Source organism: Crocuta crocuta, unplaced genomic scaffold (assembly GCF_008692635.1).
Source record: "Crocuta crocuta isolate KB4526 unplaced genomic scaffold, BGI_CrCroc_1.0 scaffold48, whole genome shotgun sequence".
In the NCBI taxonomy this organism is placed as follows: domain Eukaryota; kingdom Metazoa; phylum Chordata; class Mammalia; order Carnivora; family Hyaenidae; genus Crocuta; species Crocuta crocuta.
Window position 1 is genome coordinate 7591323 of NW_027533089.1, and position 21692 is coordinate 7613014.

Here is a 21692-nt window from a genome sequence, read left to right on the forward strand (position 1 = left end):
ATAAGAGGGAAGTATATAGCAATTCAGGCCTTCCTAAAGAAGGAAAAAAGGTCTCAGATATGCAACCTAACCTTATGTCTCAAAGAGCTGAAAAAAGAACAGCAAATAAAACCCCAAACCAGCAGAAGACAGCAAATAATAATTGTTAGAGTGGAAATCAAAGCTATCAAAACCAAAAAAAAAAAACAACAAAAAAACAAAAAAGCCCAAAAACAAAAACCAATAGAACAGATCAATGAAACCAGGAGCTGGTTCTTTGAAAGAATTAACAAAATTGATAAATCCCTAGCCAGTTTTATCAAAAAGAAAAAGGAAAGGGCCCAAATAAATAAAATCAAGAATGAAAGTGGAGAGATCACAACCAACACTGCAGAAATACAAACAACAATAAGAGATTATTACAAGCAATTATATGCCAATAAAATGGGCAATCTGGAAGAAATGGAAAAATTCCTAGAAATATATAAACTACCAAAACTGAAGTCGGAAAAAATAGAAAATTTGAACAGACCCATAACCAGTAAAGAAATCAAATTAGTAATAAAAAATCTCCCAAAAAACAAGAATCCAGGGCCAGATGGCTTTCCAAGGGAATTCTACCAAACGTTTAAGGAAGAGTTAACACCTATTCTCTTGAAACTGTTCCAAAAAATAGAAATGGAAGGAAAACTTCCAACTCTTTCTATGAAGCCAGCATTACCTGGATTCCAAAACCAAAGAATCTACTAAAAAGGAGAACTATAGACCAATTTCCCTGATGAATATGGATGCCAGAATTCTCAACAAGATATTAGCCAACAGAATCCAACAATACATTACAACAAATATTCACGACGACCAAGTGGGATTTATACCTGGGATGTGGCCCTTGTTCTATATCCACAAATCAATCAATGTGATTCATCACATCAATAAAAGACAGGACAAGAAGCAAATGATCCTCTTAATAGATGCAAAGAAAGCATTTGACAAAATACAGCATTCTTTCTTGATAAGAACCCTTAAGAAGGTAGGGATAGAAGGATCATACCTCAAGATCATAAGAGCCATATATAAAAGACCAAACACTAATATTATCCTCAATGAGGGAAAACTGAGAGCTTTCCTCCTAAGGTCAAGATTACTACAGGGATATCCACTCTCGCCACTGTTATTCAACGTAGTATTGGAAGTCTTAGCCTCAGCAATCAGACAACACAAAAAAATAAAAAAGGCATCCAAATTGGCCAGGAGGAGGTCAAAGTTTCACTCTTCGCACATGACATGATACTCTATATGGAAAACCAAAGATTCTACCAAAAAACTGCTAGAAACTGATCCATGATTTCAGCAAAGTCACAGGATATAAAATCAATCCAAAGAAATCAGTTGCATTCCTATACATCAATAATGAAGGAACAGAAAGAGAAATAAAAAACTGATCCCATTTACAACTGCATCAAAAACCATAAAATACCTAGGAATAAATCTAACCAGAGAGGTGAAAAATCTATACACTGAAAACTACAGAAAATGTATGAAATAAATTGAAGACACAAAAAAAAGGAAAAATATTCCATGCACCTAGACAAGAAGAACAAACATTGTTAAAATGTCAATACTGCCCAAAGCAATCTACCTATTCAATGCAATCCCTATCAAAATAATACCAGCATTCTTCACAGAGCTAGAACAAAGAATCCTAAAATTTGTATGGAACCAGAAAAGACCCCAAACAGCGAAAGCAATCTTGAAAAAGAAAACCAAAGCTGGAAACATCACAATCCCGACTTCAAGTTCTATTACAAAGCTGTAATCATCAAGACAGTATGGTACTGGCACAGAAACAGGCACTCAGATCAATGGAATGGAATAGAGACCCCAGAAATAGATCCACAAAAGTATGGCCAACTAATGTTTGACAAAGCAGGAAAGAATATCTAATAGAATAAAGAGAATCTCTTCAGCAATGGTGTTGGGAAAACTAGACAGCAACATGCAGAAAAATGAACCTGGACCACTTTCTTACACCATACCTAAAAATGAACTCAAAATGGATGAAAGACCTAAATTTAAGACAGGAAGCCATCAAAATCCTAGAGGAGAAAGCAGGCAAAAACCTGTTTGACCTCAGCCACAGCAACTTCTTACTCAACCTATCTCCAGAGATAAGGGAAACAAAAGCAAAAATGAATTATTGGGACCTCATCAAAATAAGAAGCTTCTGCACAGTGAAGGGAACAATCAGCAAAACTAAAAGGCAACTGATGGAATAGGAGAAGATATTTTCAAACAACATATCAGATAAAGGGTTAGTATCCAAAATCTAGAGAGAACTTATCAAACTCAACACCCAAAAAATCAAATAATACATTGAAGAAATGAGCAAAAAACATGAATAGACACTACTCCAAAGAATACATCCAGATGGTCAACCGATACATGAAAAAAATGCTCAACATCACTCGTCATCCGGGAAATAACAAATCAAAACCACACTGAGATACCACCTTACATCTGTCAGAATGGCTAACATTAACAACTCAGGCAACAATAGATGTTGGCGAGGATGCAGAGAAAGGATCTCTTTGCACTGCTGGTGGGAAAGAAAACTGGTGCAGCCACTCTGGAAAACAGTACAGAGGTTCCTCAAAAAATTAAAAATAAAACTACCCTACAACTCAGCAATTGCACCACTAGGTATTTATCCAAGGGATACAGGTATGCTGTTTTGAAGGGACACATACACCCCAATGTTTATAGAAGCACTATCAACAACAAAGTATGGAAAGAACCCAAATGTCCATCAATGGATGAATGGATAAAGAAAAAGTGATATATTTATATAACGGAGTATTACTTGGCAATCAAAAAGGATGAAATCTTGCTATTTATGTGGATGGAACTAGAGGGTATTTTGCTAAGTGAAATTAGTCAGAGAAAGACAAATATCATATGACTTCACTCATATTAAGACTTTAAGATGCAAAACAGATGAACATAAGGGAAGGGAAACAAAAATAATATAAACAGGGAGGGGGACAAAACATAAGAGACTCTTAAATATAGAGAACACACAGGATTGCTGGAGGGGTTGTGGGAGGGCGGACAGGCTAAATGGGTAAGGAGCTTAAGGAATCTATTCCTAAAATCATTGTTGCACCACGTGCTAACTATGATGCAAATTATACAAAAATAAATAATTAGATAAAAATTTAATTAAAAAAAACAAAATCTTAAAAAATAAATATAACAAAAAATTAAAAATAAAAAAATTTGTTAAGCCTGCAGTTGTGAGTACGAATAGAAATAACAAGAAGAAAAAAAGAGATGAAGCTTAAGAAGACACATTGTGTCTTGAATGTCATTCTCATTGTATGATGACGGGTATAAAAGCCAAGCTCTGCTCCCCTAAAGTCATAACACTTGGAGGAAGTGGTAAGAAATGGAGAAAAGAGACAGCAAAGGGGGAAAAAAGGCAAACAAGTAAATAAATAAAGGGGGAGAGGAAAAAAATCGGTAACCAGCTAATCGCAGCAATGACAGAGATGAACTTCTAGAAGCATCAGAAATGGTGAGTAGGAAAAAGAGACAGAGGGGAAATGGAGCAGAAGGAGCAGAAAGAAAAAGGAGGAACCAACACTTGCTAGAAAATGAAGGCAATGGGGACCATGCAGTAGAAGTGGAAGCTGAGGCTTAGACACCTTGACAGACCAGGACAGGGCTTTCTTACATGGCAGGAGGGTAGAGTCATGGCTGTTAGTGACAACTCCCATGCAGTGAGCTTAGATTATGTTCTATCCATTCTGTTCATCAGATGAGTGCAGAACATCTTTAAGATGTTCTGGAAAGAGTTTATTAATTAAGGAACTGACCTTTGGATCATGGGGAACCTTATTCATCCAAGTTAACTGAGATGTTCCCTGGTGCATGGATTGGGTTCATGCTTAGGTATATATGGATGATTTATAAATAGACATAAAGAGCTTCATACTCGAGGGTCTAGAACAGCTCTATGACCACAAAGAAATCAAATACTTTCTGCCCTTCTCTCTATTCTCTTTCTCCTTGGATTTCTTGGGAATTAACATTCACGTAATGATGATGTAAATCCAGCCATGGGCTTAATGAAAACCGAGAAGTGAGCAAAAATTAAACTTGCATATTTTTCTCTATTTTTTCCCGCATGTTATTTTCATAGGAATCTGTTTCTTCTGGAAAATCCAAGTAAAAAACTTAAGTCATGTAGGTCTACTGGTGATATTGGCACTAAGCCAATATCCAATAATTATCAGTAATAATTCTGGGAAATAGAAAGATGATAATAGCAAAAATAAACTGTACCAAATCGACTTGTACTTTATTAGAAACATGGGAACATAAACTATGAATGTGCTAAGGTGGTATTTCCCTGAAAACAGTGGGAGAATATTTATCTACAGGATATGATGTGGGATGGTATTTCCCACATGTATTTTCCCTTGCATTTTTTTGTATCCTTTCCCCAGCCCAAAAAGCTGGGCATCCCCCTTCGCTAACAACAGGAAATGACTGTTGAAACTGAACATAAGTAAACAAAGAAATTCTTAGACTCCATGTTTTGAAATCTTATTTCAAATAAAGAAAATACACTTCAAAATAGATTCTTAAATATGGAGAACAAACAGAGGGTTGCTGGAGAGGTTGTGGGAGGGGGGATGGGCTAAATGGGTAAGGGGCATTAAGGAAATCTACTCTTGAAATCATTGTTGCACTATATGCTAACCAACTTGGATGTAAATTTAAAAATAAATTAATGAAAACAATAAAAATAAAAAATAAAATATGTTTCTAAGAATTCCAGGCAACAAACTGAAGTCATAACTGATGGATTTGGACTGAGTCACAGTCACATTTTAGCTTCTTTTACTCGTACTAGGTCTCAAACTTCATATCCATCTGGGCTAGATTGGATGATATATGATAGAATGTGGCCGAAAGCCAAAAAAGGATTCACTCATAAGGTAGCTCCTACTTTCTGCTCCATTTTCACCCTCCACCTCACCTCATGTCATCCAAGACAGCCACCAACATTCAAGCCATTGTGTCCACGTTCCAGGTGGCAAAGGGAGAAAGGGCAAAGGCGCTTGCTCAGAGTCAGCGCCTTGAAGAGCCTTCCAGAAAGTCACATATAGCACTTTCCTTTAACCAGAATTTAATCTTGTTGCCATAACTAGCTTCAAGGGGAGCTGCAAAATATAGGTTTTTATTCTAGATAGTAATGTATGCAGGTAAAAGTTACTAAGAAATTACTTAGAAAATTACTAAGAAAAATTTACTAATAAAGACAGTTAGAATGGAAAGTAGGAAAACACCTAGTGATGTCTACCAGCACTAGCTTTTTTCTCTCCAGAGGACATACTATTCTTGGGGGCTAGGGATGAAAGGGGCTTTAGAGGTGATTTGGGAGAGACAGCAGAGCCTGGAGATAAGAAGAACCAACTTGAAAGGAGCAGTGCACAAAAGCACAGGTCATGTTCAGAGACCTCCCCCTCCCCATCCCCACAGGCGCCAAGGGGTATTTCAGGGAGCCCCAGGAAACAGCACAGGAACAGAATCTGTGTGCCCCCATGATCCAGGCTCCATGCAAGGGAGCACCAACCTCACCAGTGTGAAGAGCTGTTAGTCGGCCTGCCCACTGTTTCTGGCAAGGCTGCCCAGTGGCTGGCTGTTAGTGTACCAGAAAGAATGTGCCCCTCTAGGCCCTGAGGCTTGCCAAGATCCTGGGTATGCAGTTCTTCATTTCAAGGCCTCTGGACATTCAGAATTCCACTGAAACAGAAATTATGACACTAAACATCAAGACGGGTCCTGTGATCATGGGTTTGATTTGGTTGTGAGTTTTTGAATGTACATTCACAGGCACACAAATCAGGCTGTCCAGAATCCAAAGGAGGAGTTGAAATTTCTTTAGTAACACCATTTGTATTCATTTCACATAACTCAATATTTGCTGAGCTTCTAATAAGCAAAGTTCTACCCTCAAAAATCTCATCTAGCGGGGCACCTGGGTAGCTCAGTCGGTTAACCATCTGGCTCTTAGTTTCAGCTTAAGTCATGATCTCACAGTTTCATGGGTTCGAGCCCCGCATAGGGCTCTGCACTGGCAGCATGGAACCTGCTTGAGATTCTCTCTCTCCCTCTCTCTTTGCCCCTCCTCTACTCGCTCTGTCTCTGTCTCTCTCAAAATAAATAAACAAACTTAAAAAAAAAACACTTCTGATCTAGTAGTAGGGACAATAAAAGTACATTTAAAACAATAACATAAACTACAGAGTATTCTAAGAAAAAGCAAGAAAGGAGGAAAAGAAAAAGGAAGAACTAACCCGAGTTGAGTTCTATGGTGGGTCTCATACTGTCCTAGGTGTATTTGTACATGATTTAATCCAGTGACAAGTCTAAGAGGTAAGAGAGAGGGAATATTCTTATTTTACATACAGGAAAATTGATGCTTGCTACCACAATTCCAAAACTAAAAGTTCTAAAAATCAAAATTATGGGATGTTATTTTTTTCCTTTTTTGCTAATTTACTTGAAGACAAAAGCCAACTTATCTAAACTCCTTTGACATTAAAGTTTAACATGAACAATACAAGACCATTGATACTTTTTATTTATCTTACTTAAAGTGAATATTCATATGTTTCATTGCAGAAAATAAGGTTTGACTACAGGATGCTGCCCTAGGCCCCATTAGGGAGATTTTATAATATAAAATATCTTTTCTATGTTACCTTTCTTTTTAAAAATTTTTATATATTTATTTATTTTTGAGAGAAAGGCAGTACATGAGCAGGAGAGGGACAAAGAGAGAAGAAGACAGAATCCAAAGCAGCTATAGGCTCTGAGCTGTCAGCACAGGGTCTGACGTGGCGCTCAAACCCACAAACTGTGAGATCATGACCTGAGCCGAAGCTGGATGCTTAACTGACTGAGCCACCCAGGCACCCCCCCATATTACCTTTCTAAAACTTCAACAATCAAAAAGAAAAATCTGTATTCTAAAACATACCTGACCCCAAGTTTTATATGAGGGATTATTAACTTCAGCAATGGATAGGATGGGACAGAGGGAGAACAGAGATAAGAATACTAGATTGGAGATTTCCAATAGTCCTGGCCATAAAAAAATAAGAACTTGGCATACAGTGGACCTACGAGAATGAAAATGATGGGTGAATACAAGAATCAGTAGGAACTGGACATGACAGCTAACTGAATGCAAGAAAGTGAGGAAAAAGTCAATGAAAGCATCCCAGGTTAATCCTGGGAGCCCAGTGACAGTTTCGGTAACAATATTAACAAGAAAAATGGAATCATTTGTTTCAATCATAATGGATTTAATGCATATAGTGTGTAGATCGTACAATCTACAATCTAGACTGCAATGTCAGGCAGAATGAGAAATGGGTGTGTAGAGCTCAGAAGAGAGGTCAGCATGTGAGAGGTGTAAACTTGAGCCTGGGCTATATGGAGGGGACAATGAAAGCTCTGCAAATGGATGAGATTATCAAGTAATAAAGCAGTGAAAACTCCATGCACAGAAATTTTGAAACCACTAGCACTTTACAACATAGCTTTCCTGGTTGCATGGAAGGTCTATTGCTGAAGATTAGCTGGGACTAATCATTCCCCAGTGATGGAGAAGCAGGATTGCCAGACACATCAGAAAAGAACTAGCTTGGAGTTTACATAGAAGGAGCACAATTCCGGAATTCTCTCCTAATAACACACTTCAGGGTGTCTGTTGCCAGCAATGTACTGAGCAAATACAAGTTTAGAGCTCTAGAAAGATGTCCCAAAACAGGTGAGTTCACTTAAAAAAAAAAAAATCAATATATGTCTTTGAGTCTACGTTTTTAATACTCCTGGGCTAGTAGAAATGCAGCTTTTTGTGGTATTTATTATTGTGGCCAGTTCTGACTCAAATGGAGCCATTCAGGCCAAAGAAAACTATAGTTTGTCAGGTTGTTAACTTGCTTTGTAAACAGTATCTTTCTTACCAGTGCTACTACAGATTCATATCAGTATCTAATGCTTTATAACCAACGGACAGGGTAAGAAGAGACAGCAATGAGTTAAGCAGCTAGGAACTGAAAGCCATGTTCTTAGCCTCTAAAAGCAAAGCTACAGATAGCTACTTCCAGAGAGGTGTGAGGGCTAACTGCATATGTCAAGGTGGCTGTGCCACTTTGCCCACATATTTGGTCAAACATCATTCTGGATGGTCCTGTGAGGGTGTTCTAGGGTGAGATTTGCATTTAAACTGGTGGACTTTGAGAAAGCAGATTGCCCACCATAATGTGGGTGGACCTCATCCAATGAGTTGAAAACATGAATAGAACAAAAGCCTGACTTCCCCTAAGCAAGAGGGTATTCTACCAGCAGACTGACCGCCTCCAGACTTCTGCTGCATCACCTGCTTTTCCCTCGGGGCTCCACAAGGGCAGCCTTGGACTTAAACTACAACATCAGTTCTTACTGAACCTCCAGCCTGACAGCCCACTCGGCAAATGTTGGGTTTGCCAGCCTCCAGTCACTTGAGCCAATTCCTTAAAATAAATAAATATATGCTTTGTTGGCTCTATTTCTCTGGAGAACCCTAATTAATACAGGAGGGGAGAGAACGAATACAGCGACATCACTTCAAGTGATCTAAAGAAATTGAAACCTATGATCCAGCTTGATAGGAAAAAAAGCAATCTAGTCAAAAACCAAATGGTGGAAAGCAAACTGAGGCATTAGAGTAGCTGAAATGACAAAGTGATCAGAAAAGAAGATTCCATTCCCCAGCTTTTCTCATTTCTTGAGAATTTTTACACATCAAAGGCAGTTTTGCAATCCTTAGACATTTTTGTCTGTTTTTCATAATATGGGGCCTTGCCCCTGTTTTTAATCTCTTTATTTCAAATTCATTTTTCTCCCCTCTGCAATCTATAGTAGTGAAACTTTATTTATTTATTTTTTTTTTATAGTAGTGAAACTTTAAATGCAGTTTTCCATTTATCAGATTCAGACATCGGTGCATCAACTGACAAATTAAGCTATCGTGTGACAGTGACAAACCTGTTAACATATTCATCTTCTATCGCTGTATTTGTACAGTTATTTGAATGTTACATTTCCCTTTTGTACAAAAATGAGTGGAAAACAGCAAATTAAAGGGTCAAAAATAATGCTGACAAGCAAGTCTCATAAAGCTAGCATCGTTGAAGGAAGACGAAGATCATCTGCCATGCTAAGAAAGGGAGATGTACAGTTTCTGGCCTAGGATCCACCATTCACTCAGTTGAGTCTATTTCAAACAGGCCATGTTCCTTCAGTCCTCATGTCTGCTACACTTACAGGGCCTGCTGCCTGGAACTCTCCACTACCTGCTTTTCTGTGGTTGATCTGTTTCATGCAGGTACTGGTTCAATGTCTCCCCCACACCCCTAGAGAAGGTTTCCCCACTTAAAATAGCCTATCCTTCTGCACCTCCCTTCCAATTTTTGAATGTGGCTGAGCCTTTAAGATGGGAGAAGTTGCCATTAATTACAAAGATTAAGAATCACCTTTAATACTTTTCTTATTTATGAAATACACTGTAATAACTGGCATTTTTAAAAGCCAAGCCTACTTTCACAAGAGAAAAAAAAATGTAGAAATCCGCATTAAAGTAAGTATATAGCTTAATGAATTACTACAACTAAAATGTCTGAGAAATTAGCACTTGGTCAGGAAGTAGAACCTAGCCATCTCCTTCCCCTCACTCCCACCTCACCACCCCGCCTCTGCCACACACACAAAAAAAAATCTTTACGTGCAATGTCAACCACAACCCATCCTTTCCCCCTCAAGGTAACTGTAGGCCATATAATAAAAACCATGCTGATTTTTATTATAACAATTTCTTTGTCTTTTTGTTTTAGCACTCAAGAATGTGTCTATAATTTAGTGTCACTTGGTCTGCTTTTGAACTTTTAGAATCATATGACATATTCTTTTGTGTTCACTTCATTTGTTCAGTATTGCTTTTTAAGATGAATCCATTTGCTCTCTGTGGCCATACTTCAGTCACTTAGTTTGCTCTCTAGGACTCCATTGCATGGCTATATACAACCTCCTTTTCCATTCCACCATGTTGGTGGATGTTTGGGTTGCTGCATTTGGGCTATTAAAAATAATACCATTATGGACATTCTTGTATAGGTAGCCTCACACATTTATGCACATGTATCTTAATGCTGGGTTATAGGATATGGAATTTTTAGTTTATCTAGATTATATCAAACTGTTCGTTCAAAATAGCTGGGTCGATTTATGCTCCTGCCAAGGGTGTATCAGTGTTGACATTGCTCCACTTATTTGTCAACTCTTATTAGTTATCTTTTAATTTCTTCTAGTGGGGGGCACCTGGATGGCTCAGTTGGTCAGGCAGCAGACTCTTGATTTCAGCTCACGTCATGACCTCACAGTTCGTGGGACCGAGCCCCACATCAGGCTCTGTACTGACAGCAGGAACCCTGCTTGGGATTTTCTCTCTCTCCATCTCTGCCCCTCCCCTGCTCTCCCTCCCTCTCTCTCTCTCAAAATAAATTAAAAAACATTTTTAAAAGTCTTTAAATACAAATTCTTCTAGTGGATGGCTAGTGGCATCATTGTGGTTCTGATTTGCATTCCACCTGATTACTAATGACATTGTCATTGCATACTGTTTTTGGCCATTTGGATAGTTTCCCATCAAGATTTTGCTTTTGCGTCCTGTTTAATACCAGGATCTGAAGGTGAAGAAAATATGCTACTGTATTTCCTTCTACAGTATTTTTGCCTTTCACATTTTGGCCTCTAATACATCTGGAATTAATCTTGCTTATGATGTGAAGTAGGAGTGAAATTTAATTTTTTTTTCCATGTAGATACTCAATTGTTCCAGGACCTTGTTCTGTCCTTTCCAAGCGTGATTCCTATAACATCCTCACTTAACTCAACAATTGGGCTTGGTAGAAGCAGATGGATCTCAGAGAATGGCTGTAGAATATCAAATTTGGGTAGGTAATTGACTCCAATTATAATTGCTATTCCAGATGTGGTCTTATCCTGCAGCAAATCAACATAGCCCTGGGTACTTGGTATCTAGCTCTGGATCTGACAAATGATTTTTCTTGATATCAATTTGTAAAGACTACTAGAAGTGCGTTTTTTTTTTTTTTTAATGTGGCAAGTACAGCCTGACACTTTCACTTTAGGACTATATGTTACTTTAGGACTATGTCAGCTTTCTGGCTCTGTGTCATAATTCAGTATTCAAGGACATCTTCATTCATTTTAATATCCCTCTGAACACGCTGCTGATTGGACCTGGTAAACAGAAAGTATCAAGTACTCTAAATGCCTTATCAAAAAGAGGGAGATAAAAGCCCATAAAAGATAGAAGCCCACCAGCATGGTGAAGTTTTTAGGGGTCCAGTGTTCTGAAGTATGTCCCAGAATATCCCAAGTTGCTTCACCATATACTCCTACCACTAACATACAAGACTTCCTAGGCATCTTTGGGTTCTGGAGGCAATATATTTTGTATTTTAATGTGATTTTCTGCCCCATTTGATGATCAACCCTTGGAGTTGCTTGTTTTGAGTGGGGCCCAGAGCAAGAAAAGACTGCAGATCCGAACAGCAGTACAAGCTGTCTTGCTGTGTGGGCCTTGCAGCCCAGAAGACCCAAGGGAGCCCAATGTAGTTATGGCCTGTGGTGATGCTAAATGGGGCCCTTCACAAGCACAGTAGAAATTAAGGTGTCAAACCAAAGTCATGCTCTCTTTTACATATAGTTATCCTTCTCTTAAAAAAGAGCTCCAGGCAAACCATGAGAGACTCTTGAATGCTGACAAAAACTGAGGACTGATGGATGTGGGGGGGAGGGAGGATGGGCATGGAGAAGGGCACTTGTGGGGATGAGCAGTGGGTGTTATGTGGAAACTAATTTGACAATAAACTATTTGTAAAAAAAATAAATAAATAAATAAATAAATAAAGAGCTCCTAACTTGCTAAAAAAGAGCTCCTAGCTTGCTCCTGGATCTTAAATGAGACTGAACACTCAACTGTGGGACACCAACTGACTATGTGACCTGAGCTACCTGTCACGAATTGGACATTACTTCATCCATGAAATCATAAATTTGGGTATGTACAATGAAGTGATGTGTCCAAGATCAGGCTCAAGCCGGTCCTGAAGAGACAGGCAAGCTGCATGACTGAGTGACTCAGACAACTATAGCAACTACCACATAGCTGCATCCTCCAGTATCATGTAACCAGCATCACAGGGAATACCGGTAACTTGCTAACCCAGGGAGAACAAACTCAGGCTTTCTGAGGAGGGTTCTTCACAATATGCTTCAGCAATTACCATTCCACTTTAAAGTGAAGAGTGGTGAAAGTGAAGAGAAAAAAAAAAACCTTCTCAGTGGGCAGATCTTCAAGCAGTACTTCTAGTTGTATATTTAACCTAGGTAAAGAAATGTCCATGGTGTAGATCTATAGTATTTCATGGGCAATGGTTAATGGATTGGCCATGGAAATCAGTCACTTTGAAAGAACTAGATCAGAAGACTAATGACTCAGAGACCTAAGGCAGAGATATGTGAATAGACCCCTCAGGATGAGCACAAACTATGAGAACATTTATGTCCTATGTGATGTTTATCAAAGGGCAACCACAACATAGAAAGCCTTCACTGATTAAATGGACAGGCTAACTCGTCCTGCAGACATTAGTCATCCCCTTTCCCTAGCACCTCGGTGCTTGCTCAGCGGGCTCGTATATGAAGCAAATATGGCAGTAGGGATGGAAGTTATACATGGGCTCCGCAATATAAAATTTCTCTCACCAATATTAATCTTGCTGTTATCGCTGCTGAGTGCCTTACCTGTTGTGAACAGAGATCAATGCTGAACCACCAATAGGGCCTCACATCCTGGGAGACACTAACTGCCTGTGGTTAGTTAATTACATTGGACCTCTTCTCTAGTGGAAGGGTCCACAATTTGTCTTCATAAAAATACTTACTTCAGATAGGAATCAGAAGTTTCTTCCTATAATACTACCAATCACAATATTACAGACATTGTGAGAGCACAATATAACTTCTAAATGAGAAATTCATTCACAAAAAACGAAATGTAGTAATGGGTTCATGACTATGAAATTCATAGGTCTTTCCATGTACCAAATCACCCAGAAGCGTCTAGCTTGATAGAATATAATGACCTACAAAAAGAGTCAGTTATTTGGCCAGCTGGAAGAGAAGACTCTGAAAGGTTAAGGTGCCATCATACAATATAAAAATGTACTTTGAACCAGTGATCAATATGTGTGTTATTTCTCCCACTGCCAGAATACATGGGTCCAGAAATCAAGGAATAAAATAAGATGGATTTCTGTATTATAATCTACTCACAAAATTTTTATGCCCAACTCTGTAAACTTGGGCTATGCTGGTTTAGCAGTCTTAGTTCTCACGGAAGGAATGTTTCTACCAGGCACACAAAATGGTTCAAATGAATCAGAAGTTGAGACTGACACCTGAATATATTAGACTCCTTATAACACTAAACCAACAAGCAAAGAAAGGTTCCCAAAATGTCAGGGTTGACTGATTCAGATTACTACAGGAAAACTGTGTTACTGCTACACAATGGGGTCGACAAGAACTACATCAGAAGCCCAGGGAATAACCCTTAACATTTTTTTTGTTCAATAGTTGAAGTTAATAAGCAACCCAACTACTGAAGACTTAGACACTTCCAAAATGAAGATTTGGCTACCCTACTAGATAGAGAGTCCTGACTAGAGAAAGTGCTGACCGAGAGCAAAGAAAAATGGAGTAGAGGAAGAAATTATAAATATCAGCTACAGCTTCATGATCAGTTACAGAAATAAGTATCAAAGTATTCATGCAAATCTGCTTCATTGTTTGTTCTGTATATCTTTGTTTATAACTGTCTTTCCTTCCCTCTTCCCTCAAGTTCTTCCCTTTCCTTCCCTCAAGTTATATTAAGAAACGTTGGTGGTGGTGAACTTTACAGTTTATCTTCAGGTTACAGAACATCTAGGTGGATTGTGACTGAACAAGAAGAATTAAGACCAGGGGTGCCTGGGTGGCTCAGTCGGTTAAGCATCTGACTTTGGGTCAAGTCATGATCTCACGGTTTATGAGTTCGAGCCCCACATCTTTCTCCCTCTTCCCCTCCTCCACGCACTCTCTCTCAAAATATAGAATTAAACTTAAAAAAAGAAAAAGAAAGAAAGAAAAAGAATTAACACCAGTGAGTATAATAGTAACTGATGGGACCTTAAAATTTCTCCACTTTTGGGAGAAAAGTTAAGTCTTTTCATTTGTACACACACAGTTAAATATGATAGAAGCGTAAACCTGAAGTTGCACAGACATTTAAATATGGGTAAGGAGTAGGTGTGAATGCTTAATAGGTAAAAGCGAAGGTTGTGTTGGTTACTTACTGTAGGCACACAGGTCTCTCCCCTCACTTCACACACACACATACACACACAAACACACCCATCCTCATATTTTGTGATTCTCTTGGGGTTGGGTTATTCAAACTGCATTTCCCAGACTTCTTTGCCAGCTGGATTCCTGTTGAGTTTGGTCAATAGGAGGCACTGCCAGGAGGTCTGAAGGTGGTACAGGTTCCAGAACTGTGACAGTTGTTGGCATTTGCTGCAGTGGCAGCAAGTGGCAACACCAAAGGACCAGAAATAGTACTTCTCAGTAATGGTAGCTCTGGTCCAGGCAGCACCATTTAAGCAGATCTGGACCAACTACCACAGTCTTTAAAGGGCAGTAGCAGTTACACAGTTAGCAATTTCTAAACTCTGAGTAGATCACTCTCCCCTCTTTTTCCTTTTCTCTCACCTAGCCCCATTCCTTCTCCTTTTTGCTCTTTCGGTCTTTTAACTAATTCCTGTTTTAGATTCACTGTTTGAAATACCTAGGCTGGTTTCTGATCTCCTAACTGCACTTTAACTTAATTAACCATTCTTGAATTCTTAATACTTTTCAGTTCTAGAATTTCTATTTGTTTTGTTTTGTTGTTTTCCAAATACAAATATACATTTTACAGTTTCTAATTCTAGTACCAAGTTTGGCTTTTATCTCCTGGAACATATTAAGCATAACTGTTTTATGCTCTGTGTCTCATAATTCCAGGACGTAGAGTCCCTGTGTTTCTATTTCTATTGTTTATTGTTTCTGTTGTTTCTCACTAATAGTATGTTGTGTCTCCATGAGTCCAGTTATCTCTGATTATTTGCTGAATATTGAATTTTAAAATTACTTATAAATTTGACACCAAAGATAATGTTATCTTCCTCCAAAGAAGATTTACAGGATATGGTGCATTAGAATCATGGATTACCCTAATCCAATTTCAAAGACTTTCTGGACCTAACAGAATCCTCAAAGTTTAGCTATACTACTGGGACAACTAGTACTTACTCTTACAGTGCAGTCTTTCACGGGTCCCAGCCCTTGGCACCCCCATCTTCTATCTTCTGGAAGTCCTAATTATCTTTTCAGAAGTACCTCAAGCTGAAAAGAAAGCATCAGGGTTTGAGTAAAAAATACCAATAGAAACAGTTCTCTTCCTCTAGTTAAGAAAATACCAAAGAGACTCTTACAGACTTTGTGCACATGATTTTAAATTTTCTTTTATTCAGAATTGTCAAATTAAATTCATATAAATCTTGAACACCATCAAGGTTAGCTTTACATTCCAATGCGTGAACATTTGTGAAAGACTTAGATGTAAACATCGAAGGGAATAATCATAACTAATACTTTTAAAACATAATTTTAGCAAATAGAAATGTAATTAATTTGAAGAAAATCATTACCAACATTCAATTTTGCCAGATTCAAGCTCTTCTCTAGGGATGGGGGTCAAATATAAAGATGAAAGTTTGGAGAAGCATAAAGGATTGTGTGGGAAACACTTGAACACAGAAGAGTCAAGGTAAAATGAAGCACTAGCAGCTCTCTTGTGATAAAATAAAATTCAGACCCCAGCCTCCTCCTACTGCTACAGCCTTGATGACAATAACTTCAATCTCCTTGTTTAGCAAATCAAAGAAAGTGGTAATAATGACCAGTCGCAAATTTGCGAGCCTATTTTCAGTGTAGCATATCAATAGCCTGGCTTCTCCTTGCCATATACTGTTCCTATAGAGCAACCTAACTACATTTACCAGTTCTCCAGGGAAAAAAATCACAAACACCCTTGAATGAGATAAAATGAACCAAAAATCCCCCCTCAGGAGGAGAACCCCATAAGACGATCATTAATTATAAGGGTGCCTGAAAATGAGACTATCAGGCCGAACCACCATGATCCCAGAGCAGCGCTGTCAAGGAGCACTACTGGCATGCTGTAATGTGTCCTCACTTATGCCTCCCAGCATCATATACATATACATAATATACACACACATAATAACGTCACTGTACTTCATAGATCACAGTGAGAGGGATCTGTGTGGCTTTTCCTCCATCACTTGGTCCCTTATTTCAGAAGCACAGTTGGCTTTGTGAACACTAATATCCTTTCTGAAACGTAAATGCCTCCTTACACTTCTATTACAGATTTTAATGCAAGCCTTTATTTTATGGTTTCTTCTCTCCTTAGGTCATAGTAAATATATTTTAAGATTATCATACTTTAACAGATTTCCTAGGAAATAAAATAATGGCATCTTGGGGCGCCTAGTGGCTCAGTTGGTTAAGTGTCCAACTTCAGCTCAGGCCATGATCTTGCTGTTTGAGTTCGAGTTCCGCATCTGACTCTGTGCCCACAGCTCAGAGTCTGGAGCCTGCTTTGGATTCTGTGTCTCCCTCTCTCTCTGACCCTCCCCTGTGCACACTTTCTCTCTCTTTCTCTCAAAAAGGAATAAACACTAAAAAAAATTTTAATGTTATCTCTATATCATTTCCTTCATCTAACAAGTTCATTTTGTGTGAAACATTCTTCCCCTTTTAAAACCAGAAGGTGAATTTTTCAAAAAAGAATTTTAATTTAAATTGGCTCTCTAGTCCTGTAAGTAGCAGGTACCATGCTATCTGGGACCCCAAAGAAAGTGATCATAAATCAAGCTCTACAGAACTTCTTTGATTTATATTTAAGCTAACAATTTATGCACTTTCACAAAGAAATCAGTGTTATATTTTTCTTAACATTCAAGTTAAAACATTAGAGATAATAAGCTGAACGCAAGAAAATCGTGATCAAATGCTAAAAATGTAAACATGAAAAAAGTAAACACGAAAACAAATCTTTAAAAAAATTCATTTAATTACAAGAAAATTAGCCAGAAGATTGCACAGTTCCAAACAAATCTGCTATATAAACACAAGGGCTCATTTACCATCGTCGTCTTATATTTATCTTGCAAATAACATTACATCTATTGAACCTAGCCTTTGCTGGCAAAAATTAGAATACATGGATGTTTTTACTGTTTAATATTCCATAAACAAAATTGGGTTTTGTTCCTGAAGTTAGAATGTAGCTATCATTTTGCTTCAGAAAAACTTTAAAATTGTTCCCTTGTGAGGATTTCAATTAGCCATTCCCAAAACCCAATGTGAAACACAAAACAAAACAAAACAAAGAACCACTGCTATCTTACTAAAAGATTCCTGTCTTCCATTTCATTTTACCAGCCCAAGCACAAATTCGGAGAAAAGCTTAAGTCCTGCAGTTTCAAATTCCTTTTGTAACTCATCCAACGATGAATACTCTTTGACTTCAAATGCCAGAAACCTGCATTATACAAGAGAAAACTCATGAATATGCCTAGATTTGTCAGAGTATAATTATCGATTCAGTTACTTTTCCTTCTGCAATAGTACTAAATTATACCTTTTGTGTTCTGTCTGTACTTTTGTTTCAAACAGTACACTAATCATTTTCTCTTTGCATTTCTTTCCACTTGAGTCCACATCGACTTTGGAGGTTTTCTGAAGAATCAGGTATTCCTAAATGATAAATCAGTACATTAAAAACAGATGTTACTCTCATTCTCAAAGTCCTAGTTTTAAAGGAGCCATAAATCTGCAGGTTTATCTCCCTGTTGAATGAGTACCCCCTTTCTGAATCAAGCAAAAGGGCTACGGTGTCTTTCCACGCTAGGCAGCAGAATGTGCTGGGAGAAGGATGCGATCAAACTACACAGGTTTAAACCTGGACCGCGCAGCCTGCTAGATGCGATTCCACGCTGGCTGCCTATACCCTCTGTGCCTCGGTTCCCACTCCGGGACGTGGCACTCCTAACAGCACCTACCTCACGCAACGCCATGATTAAATGAGTTAATACGTGCAAAGCACTCAGAGGAGAGGCTGACACACACTGCTACAGCACAATTAATAGTACCAACTGCTGTCATTAATATTACTACTTCCGTGTCTGAAAGAGGTTAACAGGCACACAGCACTTACCATCCTAAATAGGATGGCATCTATAAATAGGTACCTGTACTTCTCCATCCTGATCTGCGATCTTAGAAAATTTAACCGAGATATTTACATTAAATGGCATTTTGGGGAAAGTTAATTTAAAAAAAAAAAAGAACTCTTTAAAAAGTGTAATTTCTCTACATTAGCCAAGTTCTAGTCAAATGAATAAATACTTGCTAATTGATTGATGGATTCAATCTGAGTAACAACATCTGCAGAACAGCTGCACTTAGCCTAACATTCCTGAGCTGGCTTAAAGAAAAATCTGAGCCTTTCAGGGAAATACGAACAAGAGTATTAATTTGTATTCATTTTGTCAGCCAGTAGTTTACTCGAAATATCAAGTTTTGTAGATATACTATAAGTCACCTTAAAGTATCTAGTTCTTTGGACAGACCTCAAACCAAGATTTAGATTAAACTTTAATTATTTGTGGTATCTATACACTATAACCCCAGCACTCATCTGGTTAACCAAATGCCAATTACGTATTGTGGTAAGTGCCCACCCTGAAAAAACTAGATAGTTATTTTACAAATCTTACAGATTATAGGTTGTGCAAGCTTAATCTGTTTTGAATAAATTCAATTGTAAGTATTCTTGACCCAACCTATCTGAAAGCATAAAACCTATTAAGTGATTTGTAGTGCTTTCAAGATGTAAAATATAATAAGCAGCTTTCCTTGTCTGATACCACATAAAACAGGTTAGATGAGTTGAGAATTCGAACTTGGAAAATCTGAAGATGATGATTTTGAAAGCAGCTGCTGAGACAAGTCAGGTGGAAAGCAAAAGTTAGGTAGGTGGTGACAAGCTGACAGCCTCAATGATCCTACTTCCATGAACACTAAATCCTGGTTAGGAAGGATCAGCTCCTCTTTCCAGGTATTAGAGGAGCCAAATTAAAGTGTCAGAATGTGTTTTTAACTGACAAAAAGTTAAACGTTTCATAGACTACCCACCAAGAGACATCATGCTGTGTCAAAGAACGAAATACAAATATGCACAAACTTTTAGTGCACATTTATAAAGTTAAGGCTCAAAGCTAATTACAAACATTCATGCACTACAGAGATTTTTTTTAATAACCCTTACTTTTGTTATGTGGAATGATTTCTTTAAGTTTATTTATTTATTTTGAGATAGAAAGTGGGGGAAGGGCAGAAAGAGAGGGGGACAGGGAATCCAAAGTGGGCTCTGTGTTGACAGCAGAGAGCTCAATGCAGGGCTTGAACTCAGGAACTGTGAGATCAGGACCAGAGCCAAAGTCAGACGCTCAACCGACTGAGCCTCCCACGCACCCCTGGAGTGATTTTTCAAATATCATCTACTTATTCAAGCTTTGCAAGTTTGTAGACATGATTAGAAGTTAAAGACATTCTTAAGAAAATGGAGATCCATTAACAGCATTTTGGCAGAAAATAGCCAAATTCATATTCCACATTAAACTTTCTGCACCTTGATATTGCTTCTGTCTCCTTGTAGTAAAATCAGTATTATTTTACCCATGAACATCAGTCTTCCTGTCAGCTGTAAGTCAGAAGCCCACTTCTCCACAGTTTTGACATATTTGGTCTTTGCTCTCATGTGATCTAAACGCAAAAGAGTCATCCACAGTCCATCACCCGCAGTGGTGTCTGTCGCACAGGTACACTTTTCGGTGCCACTTCCAGTTTCCGGCTGGTTGAGGATGTGCCTGAGATTCTGCTGAGTCCACAGAACCAGCTCATGAACCATAGGTTCCGACAGAAGGTTCTCTGCTTGCTTAAGTAACTTCTCTTTCACCGTCATGGACTGGGCCCGGGTCAAGTGTTCCGAGTGAACCGAGATGGCAGGTGGACACAAAGGGTAATTTACCGGTAAATGGAACAGCAATTCTAAAGGTACATCCTCACCCACAAGTCCTTCAGCTTTTGTGAGAATTCTGCACACGGTCCCATCTGTCTCTGGAAAGCACCCAAAAATAATTATTAGCTATGAATAATGTGATTCGAATGGCACACTAAGAAGTCAAAACTGGTGTTTCAAATCTACTTTTTTTATGAGAAAACTTGAGTTATTTTGTGAAGAGACGCATTATACTAAGAGAGCTGTGAATTACAGATTGTCTCTTTCAACCACACATATGGACTCCGGGTTCTCTGGCATCTACACTGGCTATTGCCCCATTTTGATTCAGATTTCCCAGAGGGTTTCTCATCACAACTTTTTTCTATCCACACTTAGTTATACTTCTGGAAACTCATAATAAATTCATCCGAACGTTCAGAGAAACAGTATTGTGTATAATACTGTGTATAAAACCAGTAATTAATTAAAACGTGATACAGTACATCCAAGGACGGTCACTGTGGGGCAGATCCAAGTCAAAGCAAACACTGGAATGCTGTGTGGCTGCAGGGGCAGAGAAACCGATGACTGCACACGAGACAGTAACTGCCTGGCCCCGCTCTTTTCTTACTTCAAATATATTAGTATCAGTGTAACATGAAGGTAGCAAGATGAACTAAAATGGGGCTGACATCAATTCAGCCCTTTCTGGCTCCATCAGGAGGAGGGGGAAGCACACACAGGACAGGAGATGAAACACTCTGCTCTCTTTCAGATTTGCTCCACTTCACCCCTCTGATGTGTTCCACACCACTTCACCCCACTTTTCAAAAAGTTGATGAAACGTCAGGCTGATTCATTCTGCAGGGGGCAAGAAGCACACAGATCAGAAGAGCAGAGTAGCACAGAACTGGGTGCAGACAGATCTCTTTGAAGCTAACTTGCCTCTCTCTACCCCTACTTCTTTCTCCACACACCCTGGTTCCATTCTCCTTCACAAGAGAGGCAGGCAAACCTTTCTCATTTTCATACCTGGATGGCTGCCCAACAGCCTCAACAACTGGAACCTGAATGTGTCTCCCTTTTGAGAACCAAACAGAACATTAAAATGGCTTTCTAGCCATCGGATTCCATTAACACAGAAGCTGTTGTTACAGACGTTGATTTCGTACAGGACCAAACACATCTGCTACAGAGAGGTTTTTGTCATGTGTGCATGTGGTTTTAATAGACTCTTCACTATCAGCTGCAAAGCATTACTATTTTTTAAAAAATTTACTGTTTATTTTTTTTTGAGAGAGAGACTGAGTGAGAGTGGGAGAGGAGCAGAGAG

General features: G+C 38.6%; 1 protein-coding gene across 1 annotated transcript in view; it reads right to left on the reverse strand.

Annotated features, from left to right (window-relative positions):
• Positions 1–17345: 17345 nt before the first annotated feature.
• The window catches only part of RWDD3 (RWD domain containing 3), a 47426-nt gene continuing 43079 nt past the window's right edge, over positions 17346–21692 (reverse strand). Inside the window, exons 3-5 of the mRNA XM_077746074.1 lie at positions 19988–20475; positions 17936–18051; positions 17346–17836 (exon numbers count right to left, since the gene is read on the reverse strand). Of these exons, the coding sequence (XP_077602200.1) occupies positions 17725–17836; positions 17936–18051; positions 19988–20475 (716 nt within the window). The 3' untranslated portion in view covers positions 17346–17724. The remainder of the gene's footprint in view (positions 17837–17935; positions 18052–19987; positions 20476–21692) is intronic.